This window comes from Sorex fumeus, unplaced genomic scaffold (genome assembly GCF_029834395.1).
Source record: "Sorex fumeus unplaced genomic scaffold, SorFum_2.1 ptg000029l, whole genome shotgun sequence".
Lineage (NCBI taxonomy): Eukaryota > Metazoa > Chordata > Mammalia > Eulipotyphla > Soricidae > Sorex > Sorex fumeus.
The window spans coordinates 19552021-19579051 of record NW_026606086.1 but is presented as its reverse complement, the minus strand read 5'-3'; the positions used below and the strand labels follow the sequence as shown (position 1 = coordinate 19579051).

General features: G+C 60.2%; 1 protein-coding gene across 1 annotated transcript in view; it reads right to left on the bottom strand.

The window, feature by feature from the left end:
* Window positions 1–27031, bottom strand: part of LOC130024689 (transmembrane protein 132D-like) — a 124482-nt gene that overhangs the window by 57497 nt on the left and 39954 nt on the right. Inside the window, exon 3 of the mRNA XM_056115384.1 lies at window positions 205–336. Coding sequence (XP_055971359.1) covers window positions 205–336 — 132 coding nt within the window. The remainder of the gene's footprint in view (window positions 1–204; window positions 337–27031) is intronic.

Sequence of the window (27031 nt, the reverse complement as noted above, 5' to 3'; positions counted from 1 at the left end):
ATGGCCGTTTGCCTGCGGTCACCAGGCTGGGGCTCACCGTCCAGCGGGACGAAGAGAGGCCACAGCTCTGGGGGTTGCAGAGGGAAGCGCTGGGGTGTTCTCCGTGGCTGACCACAGGGAGGTGGACATGCAGACACGGCACAGCTGTGGGGCCCGGACGGTAACCGCACCCTCCCCAGCCCGCGGCCAGACGCCGGCACCCACCTGCTTGTGGCGGCAGCGGTGGCCTTCCTGCGGCACACGATGACGGCCGGGTCCCTGCTCTCGGTGACCTCCCAGAGGCCAGGGCTGCTGGCCGTCACCCTGACGATGCTCACGCCTTTCTTCACCTTCGCCCTGGGGAGACAGGAGGGTCTGAGACGGGGCCCGCTGCTCCCGGCACCCGCCTGTCCCCACCCCCACCCGCTGTCTAGAGTCCCCACAGCACCCGGAGGTGCAGAAGGAGCCACATGGTCTGTCCGCGGAGCATGCGGGACAGAGCCGGGTTCGTGCTCACCACTCTGTCCGCAGTGATGGTATCGTGTGTGTGTGGGGGGGGGGGGGGGGCTTGGGCCACACTGAGTGGTACCCGGGGCTGACTCCTGGCTCTGTGCTCAGGGATGATTCCTGGCTCTGTGCTCAGGGCTGACTCCCAGCTCTGTGCTCAGGGCTCACTCCTGGCTCTGTGCTCAGGGCTGAGTCCTGGCTCTGTGCTCAGGGCTCGCTCCTGGCTCTGTGCTCAGGTATGACTCCCAGCTCTGTGCTCAGGGCTCACTCCTGGCTCTGTGCTCAGGGCTGAGTCCCGGCTCTGTGCTCAGGGCTCGCTCCCGGCTCTGCTCAGGGCTCACTCCTAGCATTGCAGAGGGGACCTCTTTAGGATCAAACCAGGGTTGGCTGCCTGCAAAGCAAGTGCCTTAGTCCTGTACCATCTCTCTGGCCCAGTGCCACCGTTCTATATGCGTTCATTTGACAACCAGGATGGACAGGCTGTGGCCACAACACTCTATCCCCTGGATACTCGGGTTCCTTGGGGACTATGCTGATTCCCACTTTGCAGGGACTCAATGAAATCCCAAGTTAAACAAAAAGTCCAATTCTCTGGGTCAGCCACTGTCACGGTGAGCACTGGGCACTGCCTGGAATGGGACCTCACGAGTCACACCTGCAGGGACACACAGGTCAGTGCCGGGCCTGGCGATTGTTCCATTACACAGAGGAGTCGGGACAGAGGCCCCGGCTGACACACAGTGAGCCCCTTCTTCCTTCACTCTGGGGGCGGGGAGGGACTGGAACCCCGAGGGCCTGTTCGTCCTCCTCGGGAGGGGCCACGCGGCTTGTTTAACCCCAGAAGCAGCCGAAACTGCTCCAATAGCTGTGAAGAGGCCACAGGAGAGTCCTGGCCAGCTCTAGGGCACAACCTCTCGACACAGCAGGACACAGGGAGCCTCTCCATAGAGTAGCCGTCAGAGGTCATCCTCTTCTGGGGCACATTCGGGGTGTCTGTATGGGAGAAGGGCTCACACTCTAGTGCTCGGATGGCGGCGACCTGGCTTGTGACTAGAGGCAGATGGGGCTGTTCCTCACAGCCTCCCTGCCATGTCGGGGAACACACGGAAACCCATGTCAGGGTGTGAGTGGCCACATTTGAAGCCAGTTAGCGAATTCCCAGGACGTGCACAGCTGGGCTCACTAGTCCCAAGCCAAACGCTAGTTTCCTGTTTCTGACAACTGAGTTCCTCGTGCTCATTAATGGAGGTTTTATGACCCACTTGTGGTTCAGTGAATACAGGTTCTGCTGACAGCTTCAGTGCACAGAGACAGACGCAGCACAGGGTGTTGGAGAGACAGCGCTGGATATTCAAACTCGACAGTGTATGGGCCACAGTGGCCAGAGAGGGGACCTCCCCACGGCATGCTTGTGCCAGGGATGGGGGAGAAAAGGTCCCAGGGCAGAGGGAACACAGTTCCCCCTGCAGGGGATGCCTGCCCGTCTCTTGTACTCTGCGCATTATTTAATCCGCCACCCAGCACTCACCCACCTATCCATAATCCAACCATCCATCTGTCCATCCTCCACCCTTCTCCATCACTGTCTGTTCATCTACCCATCCACATACCCATCCATCCATCCATCATTCATCCATCCATCCACCCATTTATCCATCCACCCATCCATCCATCCACCCACCCATCCACCCATCAATCTATCCATCCATCATCCATCCATCCATCCATCCATCCATCCATCTATCCCCCATCTCTCCTTCATCCATCACCCACCATCCCCACACCCATCCATCAATCCATCCACTGGTCCATCCACCAACCTACCCATCTATCCATCCATCCATCCATCCATCCATCCATCATCCATTCATCCAGTCCCACTCTCTCATCCATCATCATCCCTCATCTCTCACCCATCCATTACCCACCATCCATCAACCCATCCATCCATCAACCCATCTGCTGATCCATCCACCCACCCACCCATCCTTCCACCCAACATCCATCCATCCATCCATCCATCCATTCCCCATCTCTTCTCCATCCATCATCCATCCCTCATCTCTCCTCCATCCATCACCCATTACCCATCATCTGTCTCTTCTCTCTCTCCATCTTGGTCTAGAATGGGACGTCCTTGTTCTCGTTTCTCACAAGTCTGCCATGGTGAGTTGTTAGAGCCCACAGCTGTAGGGCTATGAAGGCCCAAGAACACCAAAGACAAGACCAGGGACACTGACTCCATGTACAAACTACCCACATCAAGCCCTGAATACAGCGACTCGGTGAGCAACAGAAGCTGAGTCCCGTGCTTTCCCGGAGAGAGCTACTTCCAACTTCCCTTAAAGTGGTTCCCTTAGAATGTTAAAGTGTCTGACAGACAGTACGGGAGAGCAGTTCCGAGCAACACGCCCGCCCACACAGGAGGCTCTCCACGGCAGGGAAAGAAGAGTGAAATCCCGAAGAAGAAAATCTGCATTTACCACCAAAATGTCAACTTGACTCTGGGCTTGGTGTTTATTTTTTAATTTTTTTTGTCTTTACACTTCTTCATATTTTCTGAAATGAACATATTGTTTTTACAACCATAAGAGGTTCCGTATAATCCATTCTAAACACACCAAGCAAAAATAAACCTTAAAGATACACAAGAGCGTAACATTTTACTCTAATATGAGATAAAAGCATGTTCATTTCTCCAGGTAAAGTGGGAGGGAAACATTCTGAAGAACCCAGGTCCTTGAAAAGTGCCTGAGTGGAACCGGCTCTGAATTACACAAAAACACTCATCACAAAGTCTTTCTGGTCGGTGTTTCCCCAGAGAGGCCACAGGCCAAGTGCCCGTCTTCCCTTCGTCCCTGTGCTTAAGCAAAAGCTGCCTTGCTAGTGGCTTTGAGGCTACCAGAAGCCCTGTGGTCAGTGCCCCATGGCCAGCGTCCTGAGGTCAATGTCCCATAGTCAGAGCCCCATTGTCAGTGCCCCATGATCAGAGCCCTGTGGTCAGTGTCCCATGGTCAGTGTCCCGTGGTCAGTACCCCATGGTCAGTGTCCTGAGGTCAGTGCCCCTTGGTCAGTGTCCCATGGGCAGTGCCTCCTGGTCAATGTCCAATGGTCATGTTCTGTGGTCAGTGTCCCCGGTCATTGTCCCATGGTCAGTGGCCCCTGGTCAGTGTCCCATGGTCAGTGGCCCCTGGCCAGTGTTCCATGGTCAGTGTCCTGCGGTCAGTACCCCCTGGACAGTGCCCCCTGGTCAGTGCCCAATGGTCAGTGTCCCATGGTCAGTGCCCCATGGCCAGTGCCCACTGGTCAGTGTCCTGCGGTCAGTGCCCAGGGTCAGTATCCCCTGGGTGTTGCTGCCTGCAGGGTTCCTCCTTCACCTCCTCGACGAGTTCCGGTTCCCAAGGAGACAACATGAGTCAGGTGGGCTCTGGGCAGCCCTCTCAGATCCTTTCATGCTCCACACCTCAACACGCTTCCACATGCTTCCACACACTTCTACTGCCTCCGCACATTTACACATGCTTCCACATGCTTCCACATGCTTCCACACACTTCCACATGTTCCCACACACGCCTAGTCTCTCCCACATGCTGTGGCTCAGCCTGAGTGGGCCCACCTGGTCCCCTCCCAACTGTGTTCTAACTCCAGCCCCACCAGATGAACTGACGTGGGGCGTCCCCTTCCCCCCTCCTCCGGGCAGCAGAGAGAAGGCAGGTTGGTCCCTGTCGCCGCTGCCCCCAGCCGTGCTCACACATACAACTGTACCCACATAAGCCGCCCAGAGCACAATGCCCTGGGGGCCGGAAGGATGGCAGAGCAGGGAGGGCATTGGCTTTGCACATTCTGGACCTGGGTTTGAGCCCCACCAGGAGCTATCTCTGAGCACAAAGACAGGTGTCAGCCCTGAGCGCCGCCAGGTGTGGCCCCAAACAAAGAAAAAAACTCGAGACAGCAATTCCTGCGAGGATATTCCCAGCCTCGGCAGGCAGACGTGCCCGTGCAGGCTGGGTGGGACTCGCCACCCCCGAACTTGCCCACCTCCTCCCGGCCCGCCCCAGCCCGCGCCCTGCCAGGCTGTGACAGCATCACCTCTGCCCTTTGCTCTGCCCTGGGGGCTGGCCTAGCGTGTAGGACGCGTGACAGCGTCGTCCACCCAGAGCGCATTTCCTGGAGTGGTGTCTGCCCCCCTCCGCCCGACCCACACGTCCCTTTATTGCACTGTCGCTCGTGTCCCCCACCCTGAGCGCTCTCTGCGCCCCGAGGATGCTCCCCCCTGCTCGCAAGGGCCTCCCCTCTCCCCCCACTCAGCGCATGGGCCTCACCGGCTACCTGCTCCCCCCTTGGCCCCCTCCTATTTCTGGGGCATCTCAGCACCCCGGACAACAGGAATCTTCAGGCCAAAACGGCCAGCAGCAGCTTCAGTTGAGGAGAAACCCAGAAGACCCAGAATCACAGCCCTGGGGTCCGGGGGCCGCCTGCCAACCCCCGCGGCAGGGCCCCAGGAAGGTCACCTGAGGGCCTCCTGATGGCCTCTGGGGAGCCCGGATGATGAGGCACAGCCGTGGGCACCCAGCAGTCAGTACCCAGCACTTGGTGCCCAGCACCCAACACCCAGTACTCAGTCCCCAGCACCTGGCACCTAGTACCCAGCACCCAGCCCTGGTCTTCGAATGGAGTGCGTCATGAGCCTGGGATGTCCGCAGGGACCCTGCATGAAGAACAACCCTGGCGTGCCTTCCTGAGGGATGGAGCCACGGAGAGGGCTGGGGTGAGGCTAATGGGGGTCCCAGACCCCTCCCTCTGCCCGACACCCAGCAGATACAGGACCACGTGGAGGCACCAAGCCCTGATGTGACCATCGGCTCGTCCTCGCCTGCAGACGAGCAAGGCAACTTCGCAGCCCCGACCTGGTTGGGGAGGACATGGTCGGGGACAGCAGAGCCGAGATTCAGGGGTCTCTTGCTCAGGGTGAGGCTACCAGGAGCCGGTCGCTTGTCTCCTCCAGCCCGACTTGGCATCCAGCTCCTCCCTGCAGCCCGGGGGAGGCCCTGGGCTGGGCTGGACATGCCGGGCTGCCCTCAGCACGCAGAGGTGATGGGCTGGTGGCTCTGCTCAGGCCCTCCCTCTGCAGGTGTCCGGCTAGCTGGCAGATGCCCAGGAGTCCCGGCAGAGGCTCTCCTGGCCACACAGGTGACTTGGTTTGGATTAAGGGAAAGGAATCCAGGGGGTCGGGCCCCACGGGAGAGGCAGTGGGCCCCGTGTGTGGGCACCGCTGGGGTGGTGGGGGCAGGATGAGGGGCAGAGGGGCAGGTGGGAGCCACGCTCTCTGAGCACGCTTTCAAGCTGACATTTCCAGCCTCCCTGCCAGCCGCCAGGCCTTGGAACCTTCCCACACTGTGACTATTGACATTTGAAAATTAAACTGTCCTATCATTCTTGTAAAGTTATTCCCTGGAACCCAGATCCCACGGCCATCCCATAGGCCAATTATTCACTCCTTAAAGTTGCGCAGACGCACGGAGAGCCTTGTCCCCGCCGGCCTGGTGCGGCTGTGTGTCTCTCCCTATATGGGCCGCATGGCTTCCTCCAAAGTCTCAGGACCAGGCCCCCTTTCACATTCAGACACTTTGCCACTCTCTTTGCACGTCCATTAGGATCCCCATGTCCCTGAACCCCCAGATGCGCCTGGAAAGTCTGAGCTTGAGATCTGCTGGCATTGGAACCTGCATGATGGTCAGCGGGCAGCGGATCTCTCCTGGCCCGTGACCCAGCATTCGACAGGAGGGAAGGGCAGCAGCACCTCGGTGAGAAACAAAAGGGGGGGGGTTCCAGGGCCAGAGCAGTGGTCTAGCAGGGAGGGCATCTGCCTGGCACGCGGCTGACATGGGTTTCACCCCGGCATCTCATAGGGTCCCCCAAGCACTGCTAGGAGGGATTCCTGAGTGCAGAGCCGGAAGTCAGCCCTGAGCATTGCCGGGTGGGACCCAAAAAGACAGAGAAAGAAAGAGAGGAAAAAAAAGAGAGAAAGGAAGGGAGGAAGGAGGGAGGGAGGAAGGAAGGAGGGAGGGATGGGGTGAGAGGGAGGGAGGAAGGAAGGAAGGAAGGAAGGTGGGAGGAAGGGAGGAAGGAAGGAAGGGAGGGAGGGAGGAGGGAGGAAGGAGGGAGGGAGGGAGGGAAGGAGGAAGGAAGGAAGGAAGGAAGGAAGGAAGGAAGGAAGGAAGGAAGGAGTGGGGCTTTCTCAGGCCACAGGCACGAGCATCCGACTCGCGCTGCCTGCGAGACCCTTCTCACTGTGCTCGAGGCCGGAAGGCGCCTCAGGCTGGTGTAGTGTCACATCCTTGTCACCTCCCGTTCCACCTGCTCTGCTGGGCACATTCAGGCAAGAGCCAAGTCTGAGAGTCCAGGGCACAGTGTCCAGGGCAGTGTCTGGGGCACCAGGCACAGATCTCCACCCCCAAGGCTGGCGCGTGCAGGAGGGGTTCGATCAAGGGGCTCCCATGTGCGAGGCTCTTCCCTGCAGGGAAGGAACTGGCAGCCAGTGAGGCTCTGAGGTGGACACAGGAGGCAGCCTGAGGCGCACGCTGCATGTCACACACGCCAAGCACACACTCACACACATCGCACACACCCCCATACACCACACACAATACACTCACACATACTCACACACACTCTCACAAACACACATATCCACATTCACACTCTGTCATACACTCACATTCACACTCACACTCTCACACACTCTCATACACACACTCACACATATATACACACACACACACTCATACACACTCACACATATATATACACACTCACACTCACACATACATGCTCACCCAATCTCTCACACACACTCTCACGCACACACACATATTCACACGCTTTGTCACACACACACACTCTTGCATATACACACTCACACACCCACACACCCACACAGTCTCACAGTCATATATTAACACTCACACATACTCTTGCACACTCTCACACACACTCACACACACACAGGCCCAGCCTCCTGCGGGCATCAGGGCTGCTGACACGGTGACAGCGGCCAGGAATCTGCTCTGTGGTTCTTCCTCCCAGAGACGCTGGGGCTGGGCCCGACCCCCACAGCCTTCCCTGGCCTCAGGAGCGCGACCATGGTCCCTTGGGCTGTATCAGGTGGGCAGCACCCAGAACCTCCTGCAGCCGCGTGTCCGGCTGGTCCCGACGGCCCCCTCGGAGGATCAGCACCTCCCTGCCCTCGCCCCCAGCCCGGTGGCCTTCCGGCGGCCATGACAGCGTGAGCACAGCTCACTCGTCCAAGTGTGCTCGGCTCCCTGGACACCCTGCAGGACCCCTGTGCGTGGCCCCCGCCTGCCCTCTGCTGACTGGGGGGTCCCCTGAGCACCGTCACAGCTGGCGGTGTTGCAATGAACACCGAGTGACCAGACTCGGGCCGTGTCCGTGCTGACGGGGGGATGAGGACACCTGCCCCTGTCCCAGAGAGGCAGACCCAGCGGGGACCCGGGGCAGCAGGCAGCCAGCACAGGGGACCTTCTAGGAGGGGACTTGTGGAGGGGAGGGCAGGGGAGGTCACCCAGTCACGGACCACCTTGACAGAATGTCCGTCCCTCCAACTCAACGGGACTCACCCCACACACCCCTGGGCCTCGATCCCGAAGCCTCCAGGGCGTGACGCCACCCCAAGGCCCAGGTGCCAAAGCTTAGGCTTCACATAGCCTGGTCAGCTGTTCCCCGGGGCAGGTCAGCACCCCCTGACCAGAGCTGGGTCCCAGGGCAGGTCAGCGCCCCCTCCCCCTGCTGGGCCCTGGGGCAGGTCAGTGCCCCCTTCTGAGAGCAGCTGCTGCCTCCTGCCCCACTGTCTCCCCAGCGGGGACCCCCACCCAGGGCAAGCAGAAGCTGGAGCGGCGGCTGTGGGGGGCAGGCCCCCCGGAGCATGGCCAGCAGGGCAGCAGCTATTTAGAACGGCGCGATAGACCCGCAGACGCTCATCACGGCTGCAGTTCCGAGCCAGGGGGGCGGAAGGAGGGAGGGACGTCATGCATCACCCGAGCAGATTAAAATGGAATCAATTTGTTTGTCTCTGCGGCACAATTAGTGGGGCAGAAAGGAGAGTCTGTCCAGAGGCGAGGGACAGCCTCGTTCCAATCAAAATATTAAAAACATCAGTCTCAGGAGGGCCAGGGCTCAGCGTAACCATCAAAGGGCAGAAGACAGTCAGCATCCCCCAGGAAGGCTCGGAGTGGGCGTGGAGGCGGGGGGGGGGGGTGTTGTGTGGGCCCCAGGGGGTGTGTGGGTCACAGTTCTAAGCACTTTAGAAGCAACTTCGTTTGCTGACCCCCCCCCAGCAGGGAGCCTAGGTTTACTGAGTTACACCCACCAAGCACTCTCATACATGCCCCCAAGTCAGACCCTGGAGCTTGCAAAGTCAAATCTTTCGAGGGCTCTGGATTTTGTATGTGTAAGTGGAATATTTTCTTTTCTCTTTCTTTTTTGTCCTTCACACGGTTTGTTTTAGAGCAATGCCCTTTTTGTATAGACACAGGAAGACAGTTGATGCTCTGCTTTTGTAACGTGGGAGTTAACTGACTCTGAATAATGCCTACTCCTGGGAATCCGTCAGATTTACTTGGCTTAAGCCTCAACTGCCCTTAGTTCCTAGCCCCCACATAAGGGTCGCTGTGATGGATTAGATGGGCCCAGGGCAAGCTGTAAGCCACCCTGGCTTTAAGAAGGGACAGGCTGGGGCTGGAGCGATAGCACAGTGGGTAGGGCGTTTGCCTTGCACGCAGCCAACATGGCCGACCCAGGTTTGATTCCCAGTGGTCCCCCGAGCACCGCCAGGAGTAATTCCTGAGTGCATGAGCCAGGAGTAACCCCTGAGCATCGCAAAAAGCAAAAAAACAGGGGGGGGACAGGCTAAGCAGCATAAGAAGTATAAAAAATTAAGAGCACAGTGTGGAACAAACTCTCATGACCCAAAAAGAAGTGCCTCAATAAGGACCCTGCTGGGGGTAGGAAAGACGAACCCGGCCTGAGGACTGTGGTCTGGGATCTATAGCGAGCTGTCCCCAGGGAGAGCCGCCCTTTACGCTTAGTGTATCTCTTACTGTGTTCATACAAGATGACTGGAGCACAGTGGGTAGGGCGTTCGCCTTACAAGCGGCCAACATGGCCGACCCGAGTTCGATTCCTCCGCTCCTCTCGGAGAGCCCGGCAAGCTACCGAGAGTATTCGATATGCCAGACACAGTAACAACAAAGTCTCCAGTGGAGACGTTACTGGGCCCGCTCGAGCAAATCGACGATCAACGGGAGGGCCTCGAGCAAATCTAATATGATTGTTGAAATGGATTATGAGCTAAGGAAAGGAGAAACCAACGCGCCCTTAGATGGAATCCCACCCTCGGGCGCGTTTCCCAGCAGGAATCTAGAGAGTGAGTCCCTGGATGAGTTCTGTCCTTGGGTGGGTCTCTCAGAAGAGTCTCCCCTGAAGAAGGGGCTTTACATCTGCTCTGTTGATGATAATGTTCAGCCATGCTATGAGTAACTGCTCCCCCGCCCCTCACAGTCTCTGTAACTGACGCTGTGAGGGTTGAATGAGGGGCCGCTGGTCACCACCACAGTGGCCCCGTTCCTTCGTTCATCATCAGTGGGTTGGTGATCAGCCCTGGATGCACAAGGGGGACCTTGGGTCACTGCGGGCTGGTGAGTCTGGACGATGGCCCGGAAGCACGGGACGGTCATTGTGCAGATTTGCTCCGCGTCCAAAGGGGCATCTTCCAGGAACAGAAGTGCCAGGTATTCCCAGGCTCCGGCATCCGGGAGACGTGATCACGTGCAAGTCATGTAGTAATAGCTCTGAAATGGCGTACTAGGATATTTTTATGTAAGTAGCACACAAACTGTATACACATCAATCTGCATTCTATTTGCTTCGCATGTGTATTATAGAGAGAGATATATTTCTGAGGAATGTTTTATGGTAAAGCACTGATTGACTCTGGACAGGACCAACCACGTATTTGAGTCGGTACACAGCATTTCTGAGGAGTTTGCCTTCATCAGTCCCAAGGGCCAGCCCATGGCATGTGGGTCAGGCTGAGCTTCTGGGGGACCTGGCTGCAGGGAGGTCTCCCAGCTCGGGCTGGAAGGCGGCACTGGGCTGGCCGGGCATGGGGAGGGGGGCGTGGGGAGGGTCGGGCCATGTGGCGTCACCCCCCTGCCTGACAGCACGTCCTCCTGCTCTTCCATGCCAGGGCAGGGCCAAGGACATCTCATCACAGCCGCAGAAATCCTGGGGTCCCAGGAAGAGCCTGCATGGACACACGTGCCCCCCCCCCCCCGCGTCAACTCCTGGCTGCCCGCCTTCACACGCTGGGCTCGGCAGGCCTGAGCACTGGCCCTGGGGAAGTGACCCTTCACTGACCCTGGCCTCTTGCCGTCCCGTCTACTCTCCGAGAGCCAGCGGCTCTGGGCTCTGAAACTTTGTGTTTTTACTTTCCTAAGTGCTTTCCCATGAAGTGTGATTCCTCTGTGACTGCACAGAGAACTCCAGTCAAACACGGCGCGGGCGGGGGTGGGAAACCGTGCCCTGCAGGGCCGTGAGATCCGCAGCACCAGCCCCATTGATCCTGATTCTCTCTAGAGCCTGATGGACGACGCACGGATGGTAAAAAAGGCTCAAACTGTCCAGAGTTCCCAAGATGAAAAATAAATCCATCCTCCGCTCTTGTCTTCCGCGTGAGATGCTGAACCGCCGTCAGGGTGATTATGCCCGTCAGACTCCAGAGAAGCTGCGCCACGAGCAGGCACTCAGGACGCCACCAGGGCGAGGAGTTCCCGGGAGAGACAGGGGTGGGGGGAAGGGGGGCGCGGCTGGGGGAGGTGCCACGCCTGTGTGTGTGTGTGTGTGTGTGTGTGAGTGTGTGTGTGTGTGTGTGTGTGTGTGTGTGTGTGTGTGTGTGTGTGTGTGAGAACTGGGCGGTTTCTTGTCAGAGCTCGGGTCAGGTGTGGATGGTGGGTCTCTCCTCCAGGTCTGTGTGCCGGTGCTCAGGAGGGGAGCACAGCCCACCCTGGAGGGAGCACGGCCACATCTAGGGGGAGAGCATGGCCACACCCAGGAAGGAGCACAGTCACATCCAGGAGGGAGCACGGTCCTACCCAGGAGGGGAGCACAGACACACACAGAGGGGAGCACAGCCACACCCAGGAGGGAGCACGGCCACACCTGGGGGAGCACAGTCACACCCAGGAGGGAGCACGGCCCTACCCAGGAGGGGGGCACAGACACACGCAGGGGGAGCACAGCCACACCCAGGAGGGAGCACAGCCACACCTGGGGGAGCACAGTCACACCCAGGAGGGAGCACGGCCCTACCCAGGAGGGGGGCACAGACACACGCAGGGGGGAGCACAGCCATACCCAGGAGGGAGCATGGCCGTACCCAGGAGGGGAGCACGGCCGCACCCAGGAGGGAGCACGATGCACCTGTTGCACTACGTGGCGGGAGGTGCTGAGGAAGGAGGGCGGCTGGGCTGACAAGGAGCGAGGAGCCTGGATCATGGGTCTCTGGCCACCTCCTGGACGTGCTGCTGGGGCGGGGGGCATTTCTCACTGCCCCTGGCACTTGCTCCTGAGGGAGCCTGCTCGGGAGATGCATTCCCCGGGTGACACAGGCCAACAGGGGTCACAGCGGTGGGGTGGTGGGCCGGCTCCGTCCCTCCAAGTCCTCCCCTGCTTCTCTCAGAGAATTCCCTCATGGGAAGTGGAACACAGTGTTTGGAGATGGCCCCCAAAGGTGTGGGAAACGGGCCATCTGTGGGAGTGTCCTTGCTGAACCGGACAGCCCCTCCAGTCACTGGCTCATTCCCTGTCCTGCCCCAGGACGGAGGCTGCTCGGCTGCCTGCGCGGAGGGGAGGGTGGGGAGGAAGGCGCTCATGCTCCAGTGCTCCTCAGCGCCGCTCCCCTGCCGTGACGGGCGTCTCTGAGCCACTTCTGAAGCAGCGTCCAGAGACCAGCCCGCACCTGAGCTGCCGCCGTGGAGCCTGCCCGGTGACGTACCCAGTGCCGGTGCTGGGACCACACGTGCCACGTGCCATGGGGAGCAGGAACTTCCATGCGGGAATGCAAGCTCTGGGGACGGCGGACGGAGCCCACAGCCCCACCCGTGGGTGTAGGCCTTGGAGGGACCCCGGCCTGCCCTGTTGCAGCCGAGCGCTGACCCTCGGCCCCGGACCCGGGAACTGCGCCCCACGACTCGCTGACAAGCACCCACGTCCCACCACCTGAATTTCAGCCAGTCCACAGGCTCGGTGGAAGGTTGGACGTTTCTGTTCTGTTTCCAAAGCTAAAGTGTGGCGGGCAGAGAATCAGCAATGTCGGGCACTGCCCGCCCACGGGGAACAGCACTGAGGCCCTTGGGCTGCAGAGTGCCAGGAAGACATGTGTGTGCACATGTGTGTGTCCATGTGGATGTGCACATATGAATGTACTCGTGTGCCTGTGGGCACATGTGTGCATCTACGTGTGTACTTGTATGCATATGTGCAACCATGTGCATACGTACGTGCAGGTGTGCGTGTATGGGTGAGTACATGTGTGAGGATATATGTGTGTGTGCATGCATGTGTGCATGTATATGTGTGTGTTCAGTGTGTGAGAATGCAGAGGATCTCTTAATCATTTCATTATGTGTATCTGCATAAGAAAAGCCACGGATATACTGGGGGGAGACAAAACAGATTAAGAGACGCCCTCCGCACTGGTGGAGGGATGGGTATTTGATCATTGTATAACTGAAAGTCAAGCACAAAAATTTGTAAGTCTACAACTGAACCTCATGGTGTCTCACTAATAAAAATTAAAAAAAAAAAAGATACGCCCTCCTCTATGTCAAAACGTACTCAAGAAGGTAATAACAGTAATTAGGAGAGAACTGTGCTGAAACCAGGCTCCGAAAAGGTCCCGCTCGGGAGGTCTGGGGGCCCACACGGCACATGAGGAGGGTGGGTGTGGGTGTGGGGTGGGCGGGCAATGGTGGGGACATGGCAGACATGCTGCTGCCTGTGGTCCTTGGGGGTCTGACATCCCCACGGCCCAGGAGGACCCACGTCGGGCCCGCCACCCCAACCCTGCGCCTGCCTTTGTCTTCCGGCCGCTGCCGAATGGGCTACATTGCGTTCCCTCTCAGCCACCACTTGGCCGGGAGGCACATCCAGGCCTTTCATCTTCCTCCATAAATCAATCCCTTCCTGCCCTGCTGGCTGCGCCCGCCACTTCCGTTTGTTCATTTGTTTCCTTCTCTCCACTCCCGGGGGATTTGTCCATGTCTCTGCTCATGTCGTGTCACCCCCCTTGTCCAGGTGGCCCAGAACTGCGGAGCCTGCCCCTCCCTGCCTGGGCCCTGGAGACCCTCACGACAGTCTTTTTTTTTCCTTTTTGGGTCACACTGGGCGATGCACAGGGGTTCCTCCTGGCTCTGCACTCAGGGATTACCCCTGGCAGTTCTTGGGGGACCACATGGGATGGTGGGAATTGAACCCGGGTCGGCCGCGTGCAAGGCAAACGCCCTCCCTGCTGTGTTATCGCTCCGGACCCCCTCACGACAGTCTTGAGTTCAACCTGCCACCATGTGTGTCTCCCTCGGGCCCCTCCATACCCCATGCTCTGCCCAGCTCTTCCCCGGGCCAACTCATGCACCTCTGCCCTCTGCCCTGTGCCCTGTGCAGGCCCAACATGGGTCAGCGACACCTGCCCTGCTCAGAGCCAGGCATGGGGGCCTCAGGGTGCCCAGGCCGAGCAGAGACAGAGGAGCAGAGAGATAGAGGACAGTCGGGGCAGAGAGGATGGCAGGGTCGGGATGGAGGGGCAGAAAGGACAGTGGACAGAGGGACAGAGGGACTGAGGGGCCCGCAGGTCAGCAGCAACCCCGTGAGGTTGGGCCCATGGCGGCCCACACAGCAGAGCAGGCCTGTGCTGTCCAGAACATGTGTCCCTGCCCTCGAGGGGCCCAGCATGAAGGTGAAGGGTGAGATTCGGAGCCTGAGTCCCTCCAGCACAGAGTCACGACAGAGGCCCTTTCCCGTGTGTCACGAAGGGAGGGACATTCCGATCCAGGAAAGTCCTTGACCCACAGGGCAAGCAGGTGTCAGGCTCAGGCTCTTCCAGGGCTGAGACCAACCACACAGCAGACACCCAGGGACCACAACAGCACGGGGCCAGGAGGCAGGCGACCGGGGACTCACATATGCGCTGCAGCGGAGACTGACCATGGCTCGCCCACCAGCCCTGCATTGGGGCTGACCGCGGCTGCCCACAGATGCTCTCTGGTGGGAAGTGCAGGTGAGCTAGAACCCGGCGGCACCAACTGCATCAGGCCCGCGTGGGCGGGTCAGCACGGTGCCAGGACACACACACGCTGGCCGGCCTTGTCCCCCTGGACACGGAGACTCTGCTGTGCAGACAGGGCTTTGTGAGCCCAGATGAAGCAGGAAAGAAGACTGGTTGCAAGGAGGGGGAGGAGGGGGAGGGGGGAGGGGAAGAGGAGGGGGAGGGGAAGGGGGGAAAGGGAGGAGGAGGAAGGAAGGGAAAGGAGGAGGAGGGGTAGAAGGAGGGAGGAGGATGAGGAAGGGGAAGAGGAGGGAGAGGAGGAGGGAAAAGGGAGGAGGGGAAAGGAAGGGGGGAGGAGATAGAGGAGGAGAGGGAAGGGGAAGAGGAGGAGGGGGAGGGGAGGCGGGGAAAGGAAGGGGGAGGAGGAGGAGGAGAGGGAGGAGGAGCCAGAGGAGGGGAAGGAGGAAGGGGAGGGGGAGGGGGAGGAGGAGGAGGTGCCCGAATACCAAGTGCCTGTCCCCCAGCCAGGACCGGGAGGGCTTTGGGGCCACGTCTCGGGACTTCCTCCATAGGACTAGTGGACTAGTCGCTCTGGGAAAGCCTGAGGCTCCCAGGGCGTGGGGAGCTGGGGCTGAGGCTCGGAGGCCTCTCGCTCCGGAGGTCCGGAGTGGCTCTCGCTGGATCTTGTCCTTCCCTCCCCCACCCGCTGCTGCCAGCTCGGCAGATGACGAGCACTGTGCGGCCGCAGGGGTTTTATTAGCTCATAAAAACCCCATTCCCGCCTGCAAGGACAGCAAGCGTGCTGGGCTGGCCCGGGGGGAGTCAGGCGGGGTTTATTTCAGCTGAGAAATGGCCCGTGGGGTGGGGCCCGGGGGGTGGGGTGGGGGGGTGGTCAGGATGGTGCAGCTGAGGCATCAAGGCCCTTGCAGGCCAGGGGGCAGCCCGCACCCAGGCAGTGCTGGAGGGAGACGCGTTCCCTTCTGGCCAGACCCAAGGTGGAGGTTTGTTTCCTTTGAGCTATTTAGGCTCGGGGCTCACTCCTGGCTCTGCTCAGGGATCTCCCTGGGTGGGGTTTGGGGGACCCCTCGGGGTTTCGGGGGTCAAAGCCAGGCCAGCCACATACAGAGAAACTGCCTGGGCCCCTGCACTGTCCAACCCCATGGACAGAGCATGACTGACTCTGGGTGACACTCGGGGCCAGGCTGGGTGACCGTGCCTAAGACACGAGGCTCTCGGAAAGTTCCAGATCTGGGCACAGGATTGCTCCTGTCCGTCAGAGTACGCCTCGGTGGCGTCCATTGGTCTGTCCATCTGGCTGTGCACGTGCTCTCAGGTGCCCTCAGGCAGACCTGCCCTCACGGAAGCTCCAGAGAAGAAGGAGCGTGACAACTGCCACCGTCCAGTCTCCCGGGATTCGGCGCAGGACATGTGTGCGGGAGCCCCCAGGGCACTGGCCCAGGAGAGCTCCTTACGCCTGGTCTCCCGGCAGGAGCCAGCTCACAGCCAGGACACAGCCGTGGGCGGTAGTCCTAGGATGTCTGCCAGAAAGGCACCCCACCCACCTCTCTGGGGACCCCCAGGCCCCCGACGTGTGCATCCCAGAGAGCTGGTGGGGAAATCTCTCCCAATTCTGCTTCCCGAAGTACTGATTTGTTTTTTGTTTGAGGGCTACCCCTGGTGGTGCTCAGGGCTGATTCCTGGCTCTGTGCTCAGGGGTCACTCCTGGTGAGCTGAGGGGGCAGGCCTAAGGGGTGCCGGGGATTGAACCCGGTCGGCTGCATGCAAGGCCAGTGCCCTCCCCGCTGTCCTGCCTTTGACCCGAAACTACCGAAGTCGCCGGCCCAGAGGTACACTGGCTGCTTCGGGCTGTGGAGGAGGCGCACAGGAGGGCACGGGGGAGCACAAGGCGCAGCTGCAGAAAGGTGGGGACACCGAGGCACCTGGGCGCGTCCTCGTCACCTCCGCCCCCACGGTGCACTCTGGGCCCTAAGACGGTTTATCATGAGGGCATATGCCAGTTTCGGCTCATCCTGCCACAGATGTCCCGAGCCCTGGCCCAGGCCAACTGTCTAGCCACCGGTAATTGTTTTCCATTGGATTAGGGAAGAAAAGATGCATTCAAATCCCTGTAAAGCACCTAACCAATCGGAAACCGCCATGACGGGGGTAAGCGCCCGCCGCCGCTGGCATTCTCATACTCAGACACTGAGGCATGAGATTTAATTATCATTATCATTATCTAAGCCTGACTAGCTGCAAATGAATTCCAACTTCTAGGTGCCCAGCCAAGGCACAAAATTAAGATGCGGTTAACAGACTTAATATTAAACAATACAAATACAACCCTTCCTAGGAAAATAGTTCTAATTAAGTGTGCCTTGGCCCTGAGAGGGAGGTAAGCCGGGGAGGGACTGTTAATTTTGGAAGAATGATGTTCCCGCTATAGTAACCTCGCCCCTTGTTAATTTTAGAAGCTCCTCTCCTTAGTAGCGATATTTATAAAAATGAATCATGTACCCTGAAAATACACGAGACATGAATCTGACACGACCGTGATGGGGGCTGTTCTTAAAGATGCCGTCACTGTTCTGATCCTGGGTCTTTCCTCAGCTGTGTCTCGTAGTTTCTGTTTTGCTGCGTAGCACACACACACACACACACGTGCATTCACGTGCACACACATGCACATACATGCACACGTACACACACGCACAAACATGAACACATGCACACGCGCACACATGCACACACGTGTACAGCACACGCGCAAACACACATGCATCCACTCTGCACGTATGCAGGAGCACCTATACACACATGCATGCACACATGTTTGCACGCACATGTATGCACGCAGGTGTCAGCAGGTTCTGAGATGTGGGCATACAGGATGTGGTGCCATGTCTGAGCTGTAGTTCTGGCCCTTTCCGACCATCCTAAGCAGACACAGGGGGCTCCAAGAGTCTGCAAAGGACAGGGTCGGAGGCCTCGGAAGGAGGTGGGCACGGCCACTCCGCAGCAGCCCTGAGCAGCATCCCCTCGCCCTGGCCCCTCGAGACACTCCCCTGTCCCGCAGCTACCCAGGACTCGCTCTGCTCTCTGCGACAGCAGCTGGCTTGGCCCCCTGGCGTCCTGCTGATGAAGCTGAGCTCTGCAAGTGCTCGGGCCTGGGAGGGGACACGCTGACCAGAGACTTGCTCGGGAGCGTGACATTTGATGGAGGGAGCCCCTCTACTCCGCCTGCCTCAGTGTCTGGCCTCGTCTGCCCACCCGGGCCCGCAGTACCTGCAGCTGAGGTAGCCGCGACCCGGCAGGTGGGCGCCTGCGTGAACACCGGCTCCCCACGCCCAGCGCAGTTCCAGTTGGTTTTTTTGTTTTTAATCTTCAACCAACCCAGAGACTTGACACCCATGGGTATCTCCCGGGTCACTGAGGCTGCGTTTGAGAAGCACCCACCACGAGGGCGAGGGCAGAGTCCCTGTCCTGCGGGAGCCTGGCTGGGGCTGTCAGGACCTTATCAGCGTCCAGCTGAGCTCTAGCAGAGACTCGTAGGACGACCGTTTCTAATGGAATTTTAATCATGGTAAACTGAGAACAAAAGGCCTGCGTAGTCCATTAATTAGAGGAGTTCCAGGTTCAACTCTGCAGCCAGGTCTCACGCGGGCGCCAGGGACTCGGGCAAACTCCTTGGAACTCGCTGGGGAGACAGGAAAGTGGGGCGTGAGAGGGGAGGCTTCCAGAAGCTTCTGGAAACTCCCGGCCAGCCACATTCCTGGCTCACTCTGTGTCCTGGCTCACCTACGGGGCTGTGCGTGCAGAGCTGCCCTCCACCCTGCCTGCCCCCAGGACCCAGCTGCCCATGGCCACAGCCGAGACCCTTATGCCTGGCCGGGAGGTCCCCATGACCCCCATCCTGTGGCATGGGCTGTCAGATGGCGCCTGTCACCTTCTTCCCAGTCCCACCACTGCTGGAAGGGGGCCGTGGTCCCTGAGGCCCCCTTCACACTTCTCTGCTGCCCCTTGCGGACTGTCGTGGCTGAGACCGTGGACAGTCTGGACCATGGTGTGTGGGAATCAGGAGGGCAGGCAGGGCGGGAGAGCAGGGCCAGGGTCTGGGCTGACCTTGGAGTTTGAGGAGGGTGTGGCCGGCCTGAGGGTGAGGGGCAGAGTCGGGGAGCCGTCTGCTCTATGCACCACGACAAGCAGACAGCCACCCCCGGAGCTCTGCAACCCCAGTCCCGAATGAGCACTGTGAGATGAGCCTCATTGGGGGCTAAGTGATCCGGCTTGGACAGGAAGTCCATGTGGCATGTGAGGACACAGCTCCCAATGATGGGAGAACAGGGGACATTCCCCTGCCCCAGGGCGGGTGGAGTCAAGGCAGAATGGGGGCTGGGACAGGGAGGGGGCGAGTGCCCCCACCCCTGCACCCAAAGGAGCTCCAAGGGAAAGTGCTGAAGGTCTCCAGGACGGTCCGAGTACAGCCCAGAGCCACACCAGTCTGGAAAGAGGCAAAGCCCCTCCACACATGGTGCTGTCTCTCTCCTAACACCTGAGAGACTGAACGGAGCAAGGAGGGCGCTGGGCTCGGCTTCAGCCAACTCTCGGGACCCCCCAGGCCTCAGGGAGCTGCTGGAACAGTTTCTGGCTCGGCACCCACGAACACCACCAGTATCTGTGTCACGGGGTTTCCATGGGTGCGCCAGTGGCCTCCCTCAAATCTGCTACATGCACTCACACACACTCACATACGCACACTCACATGCATGCATACACTCACACACATGCACACACACACACACACATACACACACTACACACACGCACACACTCACACACGCACACACTCACACACACGCATGCACACACGTGCACATATACACATGCACACACTCACATACACGCACACGCATACACACGCACATACACACATGCACACAGTCACACACACATACTCACACACATGCACACACATTGACACACATGCACACTCACACACATGCACACTCACATACATGCACTCACACACATGCACATGCACACATACACATGCACACACATGTGCACATACACTCACACATGCACACACATGCGCACACACTCACATACATGCGCACACTCACACACACAGTCACACACACAGCGACGTCTCATACGCCCCACACGCTCACACTTGGATGAGGAGCAGAGCCCAGTTAACCCAGTTGTCAAGCATGTGGGGTCCAGCCCTGCTGGACTCCGGGGACTGTCCATCCAGGGGATGGTCTGTGAGGAAGAGGTTGGCCCAGACGGCCTCCCGCTCAGAGAAGGAAAGTTCCTCCTCTGGGAGACCTGCCGCTGCCCGTTCCTCCCCCACATACCATTTATTCATTTTTTAAAACTGAATCACAGTGATAGACACATTCACAAAGTCGCTCACGATTGGGTTCAGGCACACAGTGCTCCAACCCCGTGCCCTCACCAGTGCACTTTCCCACCACCAGTTTCCGGCCCGGCCCCGCCCCACCCCCGTCCCGCCACCTGCCACTATGGCAGACACTCTCCTTTCCTCTCTCCCCCCCCCCTTCTATTGGGCCTTATGGTTTGCAGATGTGTATTACAGATAATGAAAGCTTATCGGGTATATCCCTCCCCACCCCCATAGACTCTTGTGGCAGGCTCCAACCATTGACCTGTCCTCCTGGCCTTTGCTTGGATATTAGTTTCAGAATATATTATCCCACAAATGAACGCAGCGATTCTGTCTGTCCCTCTTCTTCTGACTCATTACACTCCACAGGACACTCTCCATCCATTTATAAGCAAATTTCATGACTTCATTCTTTCTAAGGGCTGCCTAGTATTCCACTGTGTAGATGTACCATATTCATCTGTTCTTGGACGTTCTTGTCCGTTCTTATCTGTGCTCCCTAGAAAGCTGGCGGCAGGAGGCAGAGCCGACACTGAGCAGAATGGCGAGAACCGAGGCTGCGCAGGCTCCAAGCCCGTGTCCTGGCTGGGATCAGCTGGGAGGGTGTGTAACCAACAGCTTGACCAGTGGGACGCCTGGCCCCCGCCCGGCACAAGGCTGCGGAGAGTTCCGCTCTGAGACCCCCACCAGCGTGAGTGCCCCCGCCTGCAGGAACACTGATGTGTTGACCCCAGCTTCACCCCCACAGGCTTCATCGGGAGCACAGGGTGGCTTTGGCTCAGGAGAGGCCAGGGCCCGCCTGAGACCATATCCTCCTCTCCAAGGCTGAGCAGGACCCCCTGGGCTGGCTGGCCGGCCCCCACCGCGGCATCCAGCTGGCTCTTAGGCTGGCAGGCGCGTGCCCGTGCCGGCCGGGACTGGCATGAGAAGCAGCTACGGGGGCACGGCTCGGAAGAGCAGTCGGCCCCAGGGGCGTCCGCTCGCCTGCTCGAAGGGCTGTGGGACGGCTCAGCACAAGCCCGGTGCCTGCGGGGCCAGGGAGAGCGACTCGCCCTGCACCTGGGAGTGACTGACGCAGAGGTCACACACACGGCTGCCCACTGGACGGGGGTCCTGCCGCATGGACGCTGCCAATGGCCAGCTCAGGGCCCAGCCCTGTAACCAGGCAGTGACCCCGACCCACTCTGCGGTCACTGAGAGACCAGACCCCCCACGCGGGGGTACAAAGCACCTCACCAGGCCACGTCCCTGGAGACCCTAGCCCGGCTTGGGGGGGTGCTGGGACCCCCGGGCATGGCCACGAGTGGCAGCTGAGGGGAGCCCAGACTGGCCCCCACCCGGCCCCACCTGGCCCTGCCTGGCACAAGGCCAGGCTCACCCTCACCCCCTCCCGGGAGCAGACGGACAGGCAGGCACGCAACACGCAGCAGAGCAATCGCCACACACCACAGCACATCATCACAGAGCGACAAGCACACGCGCGTGAGCAGGCGTGCCATCACTTGTTACACGCATGTTCCCATGCGCACACACACTGTTGTCTGTCTCGGGCGACCTGGCTGCCACCACACGTGGGTCCCCCTTTGTTCCCTCAGCCGCAGGCAAAGGCCATGAGACCGGCCAGGGGGCTGTGCCCGGCTGTGGCTTACCAAAGGGAGAGGAGGAAAAGAAAGAGGAGGAGGAGGAAGAAGAAGGGGAGGAAGGGAGAAAGAAGGGAGGAGAAGGGGGAGGAAGAAGAGGAGGGGGGAGGGGGAGGAGAAGGAAGGAAGGAGAAGGGGAGGAGGAAAAGGAGGGGGAAGGAGGAAGAAGGGAGGAGGAGGAGGAAGAGGAGGGGAGGGGGAGGGGGAGGAGAGGAGGAAGAGGGAAAGAGGAGGAGGAAGAAGAGGGGAAGGGAGGAAGAAGGGAGGAGAAGGAGAAGGAGGAAGAGGAGGGGGAGGAATGGGGGGCGGGGGAGGAAGGGAGAGGGGGAGGAGGGGGGAGGGAGGGGGGAGGGGCAGGAGGGTCTGCCCAGGCCCTGGGGGACGCTTCTAAGCTGCTCCCTGTCGGTCCACAGTGGACGATCTGACCCTCGAGGCTGCCTGCTTTCGTGACCTTTCCCCCTGAGGCCGATGGCAGGTCAGCGTGGGCTTTGCCTTCCTCCCGGGATTCACTGTCCACCTGCCGGCATGGCCAGGCTCAGGGACTGTGCCAGGCTGGGCAGCTGCCCCCGTGCTCTGCCGCCAACCTGCAGTGGGTGCCCCCGGCCCGCGAGAGGCAGACCCCCTGCTCCCCTGCTCTCTGCATCTCCTCAGTGTCGGCGAGTAATGCAGCAACAGGGGCCGGGGCCTCGCTCCAAAACGTTCACGAGCCTCACGTCCGCTCAGCACCTGCTCCCAGGGGGCTCCGGCGAGTGCGCGTGTCACCGGCAGATCAGCGCTTCAGAGTGAAAGAGCCAGAGGCAGGCGACAGCGGGAGGCCCGCCTCAGCCCGGATCCCAGGGGCAGACCCGCCTCACCCTGTCCTCAGTGAAGAGGATAAGGCCAGTACCTCCTCCTCCCCCTCCTCCTCCTCCTCCCCCTCCTCTCCCTCCCCCCTCCCCCTCCCCCCCCTCCTCCTCTCCCTCCCCCCCTCCCCCTCCTCCTCCTCCCTGGTTACTAAGGGCTGCAGGGTCACAGGACCTGCTGTATCAGCAGGAGTGCCTTGCCCGAATACCAGGGCATGGGTGGCCACACCCCTGGGGCAGCGGGCAGCACCCACGGAGGGGGGACCCTTGGCCGCTGGCCTCCGAGCCATCACGCACTCTACCTGCCAGGAACAGCACGAGCTCAGCCACTGGCTTTACTCCCCTGAGAACCCTTAACTCTAAAAATATATAGTTTTCTTTTACATTCCATTTTCACTTCTTTATTGAATTGCAAGAATATTGCGGGAACTTAATAAGATGTACCCAGCCTCTGCGGAAGGTCAAGTGCTAGGAACGCAGACCGAGTCCTGCGACGACCCCCGATCCATGCCCGCCCCTGCCCTGCCCTGCAGCCCCCCTGGGCAGCACCCCACCCTCCTGCCTCGAACCTTGATGCTCCCACAGCTCAGCGTGGCCGCTCTCTCCTGCCAGGGCACGGAGCAGCGTGCAGGCGAGGATGCAGTCTCCTGCCCACATGCCAAGATTGCTCTTGACATGAGGTGGGGCTGGTCCTGGCTTCCAGGGGTGCTAAGGGGGTGCAGGGGGTGCAGGGGGCTCTGGCTGGCGATCACAACCCAGCGAAGAACAAAGAGTTCCCAAGACCCAGGTCACGGGTGCCCGGGAGGATGGGAGGTGATGTGACGCTTGCCAGGGCCTTGCGGTGGGGGGGGGGGGGGCGGGGCGGGGAGTGTCAGGGGTCATCTCTCAGTGCCTCCGTCCATCTCCGGGAGTCTGGCCATGTAAGCTTCCTCTGATGAGCGGCTGGCCTCCTCTCTGCCTGTTATCTAGAACATTCTCTCGGTGAGCCGGCTGCGACAGCCGTCTGTGACCTCACCCCCAGCGAGGGAGCCACGTGGGGCAGCAGCCTGCCATCCAACCCACAGCTCTGCCTGAGCCATGGAGCCCACGGCCGCAGCCCTTCCGCCCGGACACCCACGTGGTGTGCAGAGAACCAGTGTCGCCTCAGCCAAGATCCCCCGGGAAGCCAAGTGGTGAGGCAGACGCGCCTTCTGCAAGGCGCCACGGTCTGCTCGTTCTCGAGGGAGCAGCCTTGGGAGCCCCGGCCAGCCCACGCGTGACCTCGGCTCCCGGGGACAGCGAGTCTCTCTTGCCTGTCTCCTCACTGCGGGCTGAGGTGGTGGCAGTGGTGACACCGTGTGAGCAGGTTACAGGGCAGAACTGCACACGTGGACACTCTTGGACAGACGAGAGGAAAGGCCGGTGGTGGGCCCCGGGAGCGCGCGTTCGTGTTGCAGCTGACAGGCAGTTACAGGCGATTAAGCCTCAACTGTCTGGAGTCATCGTTGGCGACAGTAAACAAACAACCCAGCAGCTCCAACGGCTGCGGATGGTGGAGCAAGACGCAGCCTGGGAGGCCCAGCTGGCGCTGGGCGGGAGGGATGCGCGGGGAAGGGCGGGTCGGAGGGCGGAGGGAACCTGCTCCATCACTGGCTCCTGGTTCAGTGTGGGCCACGTGCAGATGCTGCTGGCCACAGGCAGAACTTATCCAAGCAAAGGCCCGATCAGCCGCTGACATGGGAGCCGCCAAAGCCCAGCAGGCGGCGGCCCAGGGCCCGACAGAAGCCACGCGAGGGCCGCGTTGTCCCATGACACCCCAGGAAGGGCCCCAAGCCTGTCCCCCAGAGGCTGCAGGAGAGGGTGGGGCCACACCTGAGGGTCTCTGAGCTGCACTTCCTGTCCCCACGCCCTACCCTCTTCCTCCTGCCTCCTCATTCCCTCACCCCTTCTTGCACCCTGATCTTCCAGTTGGTAACCAAACTCCCTGGGATATACCCGTGTCCTCCCAGGACCCCGTGACAGAGATGTCCCTGCCTGTCAGCTGGAGAGCGATTCTGGTGCTGACCACTGGCCAGCAGAGGTTGCCCTGGTTCCTCTGGGTGATGTCAGAACCAGGGGCCCTGTCTGTGTGGAAGGGGAGGGTAGTGGGGGAGGGAGACAGGCCCACCCACCTCGTCACTGCCAACCAGCTTCCGTACCAACCAGCGGCTTCCACCATCGAACTTCCCCTACACACACACACACACACACACACACACACACACACACACACACACACCTATTAGCCGACCCACCGGTGTGCCCACTAACAAGTATACCAACAGGACAGCTGACCCCAAGCTGCCGAGAGACATCCCTGCCACTTCCTCTGGGCACCCAAAGCCATTGGTTTAAAGACAGACCCTCCCGCTCTCCCCTCACTTCCTGGGTGCCTCCGACACCCACAGGCCTGGCCATCGCCTCAGCACACACAGTGGCCAGCCGGCCCCACCGCTGCAGAGGCTGTCCCGACTGCAGTCTCACCCGAGGGGGAGCCGGGGGCTGCTGGCAGCCGAGTCAAACAGCATCAATACTCAGAGTCATTTGTCTCCCAGGCAACAATAACACAGACGGAGATGCCGCTGACGCCTATAAACCCAGCGGTTCGGCGGTTCTCCCCCTTCAGCACCATCAGATACACAGAGATTCGTTTTTACGTCTCCTTGGACCCAGAGCCGTCTAGAGTGGGTGCGACCTCCAGCAAATTCCAGTGAGTGCCACCCGGAAGCCCTCCAGGAGGAAGTAGGGCGGGAGGAGCGCTTCGGGTTCAAGTGTCATCAGAGCTGCATCCACCACCAGCGTGGTGCTGGCAGGAACAGGTGTGTGGCTCACCCAGGGGCCAGGAGCCAGGATGGGACCCCCAAGTGGACAGGCTGACCAGGCACTGGGGTTGGGGGAGGTGGGGAGAGGGGCGGGTACTCAGGCCAAAACTACCTGCCCCAACACGGAGCCAGGCCGGCGAGTCACAGTGGGCTGGGCTCTGAGCTCAACTCCGACATCCCAGGCAGTAAGTCCAATAAGTGGGACAGCGTCCAACTCAAACGCTTCTGAGCAGGTGGGACCCTTGGCCACGAAGAACACCTGGGGGAGGGGAGCAAGTGTTCACAGCGTCTGACGAGGACCCGGAAGCCACGTGTCTGATGCCATCCAAATGCCCTTCCAAACGACAGCCTGGCCCACGGGTCAGTGGACAGAGGCTGGCACGAGGGCATAGGGTCCTGCAGGAGCGGGACGTGAGTGCAGACGCCCTGGCCGGCCATGCAGCCCCTGTCCTGGAATGACCCTCTGAGCCTCCACAGTTCACTCGGAACGTGACCAGCACGTTGCCCTCTGACTCGGGACAAGAGTCAGACCCACCCAGGAATCTGTCCCAGAGCTCGGCTGGAGGACTCCCGAGGCCAGCTACAGTCCCAGTGACCAGCCTCGGCCAGAAGGAGCTGACAGGGAGGCCACCGCGAATCTAGCTGGAGGCAGGAGCATGAGCCGGGCCAGACAGCAGGAAGGAAGTTTTCTCAGGAGCCGCCGGCACCTTCCGTTCAGCCGAATCCACAGGGGCACGTGACCAAAGGGGGCACTGAGGTGTCTCCACTTTTCCTGCATTCCCCCTCACCCCTCGATAAACCCCCTTAGCCCGCGGGGACCCACTCCTCTCGGCAGTTCCCTGGTTGGTTGGCTGGTCTAGGTGTCAGCCACAGGGGCCAGGCTGGCCAGCACCATGTCTGTGTGACCTGCGGCCACACGTCGCAACACCTGGGCTGGCCTGGAGGCTGCCTTCAAGAAATAGTGACAGAAACAGCCCCAGAGGCGTCTGGTTGGAGTCTCAGCAGCACGGAGACTCCCCGACTCAGTCCCTGGAAGCCCGTGGCTTTCAGAGGGTGTGACCACAGCAACTCGGCTGTCTTGGGGCGGAAGGAAAAGCTGAGGGGCGGGGGCACACAGAACACAGGAGGCCCGGGCACACGGAACATGGAGGGCCCGGGGCACATGGACCACGGGTGGGGCCTGCCTGAGGCCAGCAAGGGCCAGCAGGGCCCAGGTGAATCGCCCGGCTCAGTCCCTCCCCACTGTCCAGGAGCCAAAGCGCTGTTTGAATTCCCGACGTTGAGACAGTTGTCTGATGATGCAGTAGCCAGATCACACAGGGTTTTTCCCTTTCTTTAGGAATCACTCTAGAGTGGGTTGCCACGCCGTGTGTCTGGCCTGCAACCTCCCCTGGGAGCACCACCCACACTTGCTGTGGGCCCTGGGGAGGTGTGAGCTGCTCAGAGCCGGCTCCGGTCAGTGCTGCGCTTGCTG